Genomic DNA, 9,710 nt, shown 5'->3' with positions numbered 1-9,710 from the left:
CACCTCGTGTGTCACCTCCCTGACATCTGATCAAATGACGGGCACCACACTTGTGGCCGGTTTTGGTGATGGCGCGGTACGCGTATTTGATACCCGTCTCAAGGTCCAAGAGTCGATGGTGAAGAAGTGGAAGGACGACACGGACAGGCAATGGATCAAGAGTGTCCACATGCAACGTGGAGGTCAGAGAGAGCTCATCAGCGCTAGCCGCAACGGCAAGGTAAAGCTATGGGACATACGCATGGACAAGCCCCTTCACACGTTCCAAACGACGAAGGACCCACGAGATACTGTGCGCACGGCCAGTACCCATGAGCATTTGCCCGTGTTTGCTGTGTAAGTCTTGAAGTTCACGATTTCTTCTGATTCCCTACTGACGTTGAGTCACAGCGGCACATCGGCCCGACGAGTTCAGGTCTTCAACTTTGATGGTCAGGAGCTATCTGAGATGGAGCCGTACTCCAGCTTCCTTCAACAGAATCGAGGCCTTCCCATCTCTGCTACAGCGTTCCATCCTCACAGACCCATTCTGGGAACTGCTGCTAGAGGCGATCATCATATCAATCTCTTTACTTGCGAGAATGCAGAGATGCTACAGCCTCGCTCCTACTAACCGAAAGGAGGGATATGCAGGAGATGGAGGAGAGATGGGAATCCAAGATTCGGTTATCGGCAGGCTTCCGCATCTGGGAGATGCGCGACTTTGTGCGATCTGTACCACTTGGCTGTGATGTCATTTGCATGCTGCGGTTGGTATCGTTTGGCGTTTGGGGCACCTGAATGATGATCGCTTGTTTGGGGGGGAGCCGGCGTCTTGAGGGCATGTTTGTGCTGCCAGTAATAACGTGCGGATTTAATACAATTCTTCAAAACTACACCTCCTAGGTGAAATACGTGTGGCCTAATATTTACACGTTGTCCTAGATTTGATAACCTTACACCTCCCCACCTGCCTTCGTACCTAGCTTCAGATTGCAGTGAGGGTGAAGTGCAAGCTGATGGCGAGGTTTAACTCAAGCTCTTATCAGATAACAGCACAGATAACGATAGGGCTGGTGGCTCTGCGACCCACCACTGCCCGCGGGGTCGTTGACGTGAATCACCCCGCCATGGAATTTTGAATCATCGCCGAAGAAAGTCGAGTTGTCGTCAACCCATTCATCATAAAACAGCACCAATCCGTCACAGTAGACTCAATCCGACATTCCCCATCCATAAAAAACAAAAGAACACGAGTGTCCGAGCTCTAATTTCACAACCATGGCTGACGCACCCGCCGCCGAGCCCGCGCAGGCCCCTCCGGCCAACGACCCCCCCGCCCCTGCCGGCGAGGAGGGCGGCGAGAAGCAGTCGAAGAAGGGTGCCAAGAAGGCTGAGGCCAAGGCGAAGAAGGAGGCCGAGAAGGCCCGCCGTGCTGCCGAGCGTGAGGCCGCTGAGGCCGCGCAGAAGGCCGCCGGCGGCGGTGCCAGTGGTGAGGACCTGGCCAAGGAGAACTACGGCGACGTGACGGCGACGACCAAGGTCGATGCGGAGCGCGTGCACCTGAAGGACATCACTGAGGAACACATTGGAAAGAGCGTCAAGGTGCGCGGCTGGATCCAGAACTCGCGCATGCAGGGCGCCAAGATGTGCTTCATCGAGCTGCGCGAGGAGCGCAACTGGGCCGTCCAGGGTGTTCTGGCCGCCAGCCCCGAGGGCAAGCCCGTTTCGCGACAGATGGTCAAGTGGATGGGCGGTCTCGCTCTCGAGTCTTTCATCCTGGTCGAGGCTGTCATCCAGAAGCCTCTTGACCCGGTCAAGAGCTGCAAGGTTAGCAACTTTGAGCTCCACATCACCAAGTGCTACATCCTCGCGCCTGGCCCCGAGGCTCTCGGCATGAGCCTTCCCGTTGCGAACCGTGCCGTCTCCAGCTTCGAGGACGAAGACCCCTCAGTGACGGCTGCTAAGGCCGAGGCAGAGAAATCGGTTGAGGCTGTCAAGCAAGGTATAGAGAACGTCAGCCTCGACGCCACGCCAAGTGCCAGCATGGGACGCACCTGAGCAACCCTGCCATGCACAAGCGCGCCCCCGTTCAGCAGGCCATCGCCGATGTGCGCATGGCACGCGCAAGCGTGTTTGCCGAGTACCTTGACACCCAAAACTTTGTGCAGTTCGAGCCTCCCTGCCTTATCGGAGCCGCTTCCGAGGGCGGTGCCAACGTCTTCTCTATGCCCTACTTTGAAAAGACGGCCTATCTGGCCCAGTCACCCCAATTCTACAAGCAAATTGAGATTGCTGGTGGTCGCAAGCGAGTTTACTGCATCGGACCGGTCTTCCGCGCGGAGGTAAGCTGTACGCCTATTCGTTATCCAAGACCATACTGATGTCTCTAGAACTCCAATACCCCCCGCCACATGACTGAGTTCACTGGCCTTGATCTGGAGATGGAGATCGAGGAGGACTACCACGAAGTCATGGAAATGCTCGAGAAGGTTCTCTTGCACATCTTCCGCGGCATCAAGGAGCGCTGCGCCGAGCAGATTGAGATCATCCGTGCCGTGTATCCCTCGGAGGACTTCCTTCTGCCCGCTCCCGGTGAGGGCGTCCTCCGTCTCACCTTCGCCGAGGGCCAAAAGCTCCTGCGCGAGGAGGGCCCCGAGGAATACCGCAACGTCTCTGACAATGAGGACATGTCGACGCCGCAGGAGAAGGCCCTTGGCGCCCTCATCCGCAAGAAGTACAACACCGACTTCTTTGTCCTCGACAAGTTCCCCGAATCGGCGCGCCCCTTCTACGCTCTCGAGGACCCCGCCAACCCCGCCGTCACCAACGCCTACGACTTCTTCATGCGTGGCCAGGAGATCCTCAGTGGTGGCCAGCGTATTCACATCCCCAGCGTCCTGGAGGCCAGGTTGAGAACGAAGGGTGTCGACCCCGAGTCGCAGGGCATTAAGGAGTACGTCGATGTCTTCCGCAGCGTTGGTGTCCCGCCGCACGGTGGAGGTGGTATTGGTCTCGACCGTGTCGTTGCGTGGTTCCTCAACCTGCCTTCGGTGCACCTGGCCAGCTACTACCCGCGCACACCTAAGCGCCTGCTGCCATAGAATGCCAATGAATGGGGCATTCAAAATGCTACAACCCACTTTGTTGTAATGATTAGGAACAGAGCGAGATGAAAAATAGCAAACGTTGTTAGTTGATGAATGCTGGTACTGACTGCGCCGCGTGAGCTCGAAAGTGGAGGGTGGTCCCCTATGCACAACCACGAAACTGAGGACGACCATGTCTTTCAATTGCATACCCTTGTAGTAGTGAAGAAGCCCTAGGCTCGGCCATCAATCCAACACGCCTTGAATATCAACGGCTCATCACTGAACAAGTGGAGTGGTATTAGTCATCCAGCCTGACTCACACCGAAGTATGTGAGCGGCGAAAACGGGACTCCACTCGCCTATATTCATACACGTGACCGGGGTTGCCGCCCACACAAAGCAAAGGCGCAACCCAGGCGAAAAATCGGAGGTGCCTCCCAAGATTGCGGAAAGGACGTCTATCCATCCACCTAACTCTCGACATCACCCCCCCATCGCCCAGTTACGCTCAGTCGACAGCAAAACTAACAAACCGCAAATATGGGCAAGGTACGTTCAGCCCGATGATACCAGACGATGCCATGATGTGCTTTTGTGCCATCGTCGACGGCCGAAACCACCATGACAAGCGACACCATCGCTGACCGATTCGCGAACAGGTTCACGGATCCCTCGCCCGTGCCGGCAAGGTCAAGTCTCAGACGTACGTCTTTCCTCGATGAGCACAATGCTTCGATCACCCACACCCACTCCGTATCGACTATGTCAACACGAGCGACACGGAGACGGATGCATCAGATGTAACACGCAATGCAGAACAGCCGGACTAACATGGTTTCTTCTTCCTTGTCTAGCCCCAAGGTCGAGAAGCAGGAGAAGAAGAAGGTCCCCAAGGGCCGCGCGAAGAAGAGACTCACGTACACTCGCCGTTTCGTGAACGTCCAGCTCACTGGTGGCAAGCGCAAGGTACGCCCAGATGAACCCAACGCAGATGATTTCGGCAACTCCTCCGAGAACACGGCACGACGCCTGCGGTTCTTGTTTCTGGCTAACGCTCCAATGTGTAGATGAACCCCAACCCCGGTGCCGCTTAAACAGCCTCCCACCAACGCATCGATCACGGCTCGAGGAACGTCTTGGTAATGTCATGAAGACAAGAGGGTTTCGCGCATCGACGACGGGAAAAGAGGGCGGGGGCTTGTTGGAAAACGATTCAACGCACGAAGCAGGTAGAGAGTGTGACTTCGGAACGGAAATCAACGGTCGCAGGGGATGATTCTTTTTTCAACGCTCCGTAGAACGGGGGAGCCAAGGTGCGGATCAAAAGCGAGGTCACACATAACGTCGCCGCCGCGCTGGGAGCGTTTGGGTCTCGTGGCATCCACCACGGGCTTTCGGACCTCTCACAGGCAGCTCCTCCGTCCAGCCTCAGAAGGGTTCGGCGTTGGGTTGTCGGCTTTCGGGCCGCTTTTTTGGGAGATAGGGATGAAATGATCTTTTCCCAACCCTGTTCGCTTGAGATGTGTCCAGTATCCATGTTGCAGTGCTCGGCGTTGACTGTAATATTGTGTGATGACACACAAGCAATACCTCCCTAAAGCGCGCGCAGCTCGAGGCAACGCTTTAGTGAACTGCTCTGCTCGGGGTGGTCATTATGTATGGCCCAAAAGACTTGGGCTCATTCCTAGCTTAGGATCAGCTATAACGAACGATGTTTGACATCCGATCAAAAGTTTGGTGAACTGGCATCGACGCCGAAGAGGGCGCAGCCGGCAAGACCACCAAATCAACAGCAGAGCCACAATCAATCGGATTCCAGAAGTTTTTCATATGAGCTTCATGTTGATGGGAAAAGGTATCTCGATGTATGTAGAACGTCCAATCGCATCTCTATCACGCCCGCAGAGGGCTGTTACAACGCCAAAATCCCAGGGGGAAACATGCCAGCCGCACGCTCAAAAGCAAAACCTGCGTCGTCCGGTGACCACTGTGACAAGCTCTCAGAAACACCAGGGGGGTCCGAATGCCAGCTGCCTCGCACACGTCTTCCACCCACCGCTAAGGACCGCGTCGGCGGAGAGTGTGACAGAAGAAACCCGCCAACTGCATTACCTACTCTGTATGTCTTATTCCCAGTGGTTTGGAGCCCGGCTCCCGTCCCATATCATCATGTTAAGCAGAAATACAAATCCTCATCGTTGTCGCGTTAAAACACACCAAACTCTTCCTCGTCACAAGAACAAAGGCGAGAGCGAGTCCACAAGGCACGTAAACCGCTCAGAGACTCATCGTCAGCCATTCCCACTCTTGAGGTCCTGATGCGGGGCCTCCAGGGTTCATCATGGGGCCTTGGCCACTCGCGCCTGACATGCCTAACATGCCACCGTGACCCATTAGCGGTCGTTGCGTCATGCCGAAACTACTGGCCATACCCAGCGAGCCAGCTGCGGACATCGTGTTCAGAGGACTAGCCGATGGAACTGACCGTGCAGCTTCGTTGGGAGAACCAGTTGAATTCTCTGGGCTGTCGACGTCCATGCTGGCAAGTCCCTCGCTGCCCGTGCTCTTGCTGTGGCGACGTTGGCGTTTGGAGGAACCGGATGATGAAGCACCGTTGCGAGGCATCGACGCCGCACCGGGACCCGGAGTGTTCTTGGGGGGTGCTGCGGCGATAGGAATGACGCCCTTCCCGCCAACAGCACCCACGGAGGAACCAGCACTAAAAGTAGTAGGTGTGCTACCGGCCGTGTTGCCACCAGAAGCAGGCCCGCTCGCCGGGCTTTCACCCTCGTTATTCACGCTTCCCGCGCGAACCACGGCAGGTGGGGTCGTAACCTGCGAATTCCCTGGGATAGAAGATATAGCCAAAGTCGAGTTCTTTCGCGAGACGGGGCCGGAAGCCGTGCTCTTTTTGGATCGCGTGCTGGTGCCACCACGGGGAGGCTGGCACCAGACCCACGGTTTCTTTTCTTGATGACATCCGTCTTCAAGCTGAGTGGTCGTACAACGCCGTGAAGTTTCAAGAAAAGTCCGCAGGCGTTACAAAGTGGCTGTCCTTCAGGGTTGCGACGCCATAGAGGGGTCGTTTGAGTGAAACAATTGGTACATGTGGTCGGCGCGCTGCTGTCCCCGTTGCTTCCAGCTCCCTGCAGGTTGGTGGAGGATCCTTGCTTTGAACCAAGGGGTGATGAAGGTCGGCTTGGGGCAACAGACGAGAAGCCAGACCTCGTGCCAGGAGCCTCAGGAGGAGAATTGGGGGTTGATTGTGCCATGCGATCGAAAGGATTACCGTTGCGAGCGAGATGAGTGGCGGGGGTCGAGGCAATGCGCGGGACCTTTCCGCCGCGCCTGTCTAGTCCCCCCTGTTTAAAAGACTGTGAATGAGACCGTGAAATGTTACCGCCGTCCCAATCACCGCTTGTGTTGTCGACGTAGTCAGTGGTGGTGCCACCAATCGTGACTTGCTTGCGGGGCGGTCCGCCGGGGTATCGAGCAGCCTGAGTGCTGTACTGGCCAGGCAGGGATGGATCCCAGCCGAGCGAGTGGGTGTCATCCATTGCCGAAGGTGAAAAGTCACTGGGCATCGACAGGTTTCTGTCGGCAAATGCACCGCCATCCTCGTCATCAGAATCCGCACCGAACGAGAACATGTTCTCGTTCGGGATAGACACTCCGGGAGATCGGCCAGATTGATCTCCTTGGAAGACCTGTGTGGGGTCGATGTGCGCAAAGGAGTTGGGACCATTGGTGCTAAAGGCGCTCGGGGGATCAGGCCCGGCGGTAGAGGCGGGGAACATGGAGCTGTTGTTGGGTGCGCCGTTGTACATGAATTGTGAGCCCATTTGGTTGCTCACACCTTGGGGCCCCCCAGATCGGAAGGACTGCTGGCCTTGGCTTCGCATATCCAAGGATCCAAAGTAAAAGCTATCATTGTCGGGGATGGGATGTGGAGTGGAAACGGCAGACGGATAAGCGGAGCCCGGGGGCGAGTAAAAGTCCGCCGCGTTGAGGGATGAAGAGGGCATAGATGAGCCACCATACATGTTGGAGAAGTGGTTGTGCGAGACCATGGGAGAGGTGGATGGTGAGAAGCTAAAGTTTTGCTGGAAAGGGCCAGCAGACGTGATGATGTTATCGGTATCCATGGATAGGCCATCGAGGTGGAAAGGATTGCCCTGTTGGTTAGGGCCCTGCGTCATTCCAGGTTGTCCTGCGGTGTCCAGAGAATATTCATGAAGCTCAGAATCGGCGCGAATATTAGTGGTAAGGCCGTCGACGTTGCTGTTGACGGCAGGCACCTGAGGAGAGAAGTTTGCGGGGCGCTTCCGTGTCTACGAACATTGTCAGCTCGCTTTCTGCGTACAACGAATACAAGGCGACGGAAACGGAGGTCAGGAAGAAGCTGGAACAGCAAGTTGCCCGAGCCAGCTCCGGTATTCCACCACATTTCCGAACCTGACACATCGTAACAAAGAAAGAGGTCGAACACTCACGCGTCGGTCATCGATACTTGTTTTACGTGTATGCCGAGGGACATAATTGAACTCATCCTGGGCCCTCTGGTGATGGGGAGGGAAGGGCACAGATTGGGGGACAAACTGCTGGTGCGCAGCGGCGTCCTTGCGCGATTTGATATTGATGGCCGAGGTGAGCAAAGAATGCGGTTGACCTGGTGCGGCAGACCTAGACTCATGAGAGTGTCGAGGCGGCGGCGGGGGAGGTGGCTGGAGTTGTGGGGATGAGAAATCGACCGGCGTTGCCATATTCTCGGAGAAGATGAAGTCATCGAGGTTCATCGGCTCAGGGTTGTTCAAGTTCTGCTCAGATGTTTTCCGCAATTGGGCAATTCCACTCGGTGCGTTGCCGTGGCTTGAAACTGCGTTGTTCGCCGTCGCAGACTGGCGCACAACCCTGAGGAAGAAGAGGTGGTTAGCATTTTTTCCGAATCAGCACGACAGGGTGCCTGTCGAATGCGCACAACAGCGCGACTTCGACGCAGCATGTCGACATACCTGGATGCTTCCTCCTCCTGCCGCTTCTTCTTCATGTTCATAGCCATCATTCGCCAGGTCAGATTCTCCATTCGTTCTTGGTTTGGTAAGCTCTGCTTCGTCTTGCTGAAAAACTTCCACACCTGCGTCGCAAGAGGATCCTCCTGCTGGAGCAACTCGGGCGTGTCGCCGGAAGCCCCCATGACGGCGTCCTCGAAAGGAGGAAAGGCAGAGGATTGAAGAAGTTGGGTGTGCGAAGTCTGTTGGGGTCGCGCGCCGGATACGGTGTCAAGGTTGAGGTCGAGGTCGAGATCGAGATCAAGGTCACCCAAATGCGACGTGAAAGCGGACGACGATGAGCCTGCGCCTTCTGCATGGGCGGTGGTGGTGCGGCCTTGTGTGTTGGGGTGGGCATGGGCGTGGGCGTGCCCGTGGCCCCCTCGACCACCATGAGCATGGGTGTGTAGGCCTTGGCCGTTGTCGGCGGTGGCAGGCATGTGAGCGGTAGGCTGATGGGGCCTCCTGGGAAACCGGTAGTCGTGCTCTGTTGTGGTGGGATTCATTGAAGCGAAAGCGCTCGATTTTGCGATTGACATCGAGGACCTCGCAACCATGATTCCAGTGTGTGCTAGTAGGATGGTGAGGAGGGAGAAAAAAGGACGGGAGAGGCAGTGTAGAGTTGAGCGAGAAAGCCAGTCTTCGACCCTGGGGGGGGGAAGGTTCCGAGTAGGCTGGCGGGATTCACACAAAAAGGACTTTCCCCACGTCTGCTTGGTTTTGGTCACCTCTGAGTGGTTCTCAGTGGCTCCCGTGCCGGAAGAAACCTAGGCCAAGGCACTTCAGTGGCCGGTGGCACTGCTGACTCGGTGGGTGCAAGTGCCTGTATGCTGCTGGACGTACGTTGAACGCTGGGATGTGGGGGACTTCGACTTGACTCGGGGTAGGCCTGTCGGTCTCATGCTGCCGACGTTTGGAAGACTGGCTGGATGCGACGCCTGGGATGTCGGAAAGTATTGCTGAAGCGAATTCTTCCTCGTCCAGGTGGTCTTCTCGAATTTGAAGGCTCTCTCTTTGTCTCGTTTTCTTCTCTCCCGCGGGACGAATGATGAACAGTCTAACAGATTGTGCTTTTTTCGGTCTTTCCTGCCGGTTTAAACCTTCCAATCTTCACCTTCCCTTTCACCTGATCGAAGGCAGAGCAGAGTAGAGGGGCCTGGAATTGGGGGTGATGCGGTGATGCATTGCATGGAACCTCAGTAGCTAAAAAGGCCAAGGTGGGTAGGCAGGCAGGTAAGGAAAACGCGGGAACCCGGTGGTTGTCAGGGTGGGCTCCTGTGGGCTGCTGCTGCAGTGTGGTGGATGCGCCCTGGTTCAGCAGCCGTCGGCGCAAGCCAGCGAAAGGGTGCGGCGCATCAGGCTGGTGGGCCAGCAATGACCGAACAAGACAGGGTGCCCGTTGGCTCGTGAATGGGGCCTGGACGAGGGCTTTTGGGGGAGGGGGGAATCCCTTCTGAACCCCTGTCATCGACGACGTTCGCGGAGCAGGCACCTCGACTGTGGATTCGACCTAGTTGTGCCTCCCGACTGGCAGAGAGCTCGCGAGTGGTGCATGGTGCGTGGTGTAGGCCGAAGAGTGGAAGGGTGAGTG

The 9,710-nt window shown here is 56.5% G+C and overlaps 4 protein-coding genes across 4 annotated transcripts in view; 3 read left to right on the top strand and 1 right to left on the bottom strand.

Annotated features, from left to right (window-relative positions):
• VDBG_01748 (WD repeat-containing protein mip1) overlaps positions 1-613 on the top strand; it is a gene marked incomplete at both ends in the record, with an annotated part of 5,531 nt that extends 4,918 nt beyond the window's left edge. Inside the window, 2 exons of the mRNA XM_003007514.1 lie at positions 104-336; positions 391-613. Coding sequence (XP_003007560.1) covers positions 104-336; positions 391-613 — 456 coding nt within the window. The remainder of the gene's footprint in view (positions 1-103; positions 337-390) is intronic.
• A 647-nt stretch (positions 614-1,260) lies between these two features.
• VDBG_01747 (aspartyl-tRNA synthetase) lies at positions 1,261-3,083 on the top strand (the record flags this gene model as incomplete). The annotated part of the gene is made up of 3 exons (XM_003007513.1): positions 1,261-1,974; positions 2,025-2,309; positions 2,373-3,083. 3 exons carry the CDS (start codon positions 1,261-1,263, stop codon positions 3,081-3,083), a joined length of 1,710 nt encoding a protein of 569 aa, XP_003007559.1.
• A 433-nt stretch (positions 3,084-3,516) lies between these two features.
• On the top strand, positions 3,517-4,576 carry VDBG_01746 (40S ribosomal protein S30; the record flags this gene model as incomplete). Its single annotated transcript, XM_003007512.1, has 4 exons — positions 3,517-3,620; positions 3,731-3,774; positions 3,926-4,037; positions 4,139-4,576. 4 exons carry the CDS (start codon positions 3,612-3,614, stop codon positions 4,163-4,165), a joined length of 192 nt encoding a protein of 63 aa, XP_003007558.1.
• A 772-nt stretch (positions 4,577-5,348) lies between these two features.
• On the bottom strand, positions 5,349-8,676 carry VDBG_01745 (nitrogen regulatory protein areA; the record flags this gene model as incomplete). The annotated part of the gene is made up of 4 exons (XM_003007511.1): positions 5,349-5,917; positions 6,031-7,402; positions 7,565-7,982; positions 8,084-8,676. 4 exons carry the CDS (start codon positions 8,674-8,676, stop codon positions 5,349-5,351), a joined length of 2,952 nt encoding a protein of 983 aa, XP_003007557.1.
• Between the last annotated feature and the right edge of the window lie 1,034 nt (positions 8,677-9,710).

The sequence above is a fragment of the Verticillium alfalfae genome, genomic scaffold (genome assembly GCF_000150825.1).
Source record: "Verticillium alfalfae VaMs.102 supercont1.2 genomic scaffold, whole genome shotgun sequence".
Taxonomy (NCBI): Eukaryota; Fungi; Ascomycota; class Sordariomycetes; order Glomerellales; family Plectosphaerellaceae; genus Verticillium; species Verticillium alfalfae.
The sequence above is the reverse complement of the archived record's forward strand: the minus strand, read 5'-3'. Positions and strand labels throughout refer to the sequence as shown.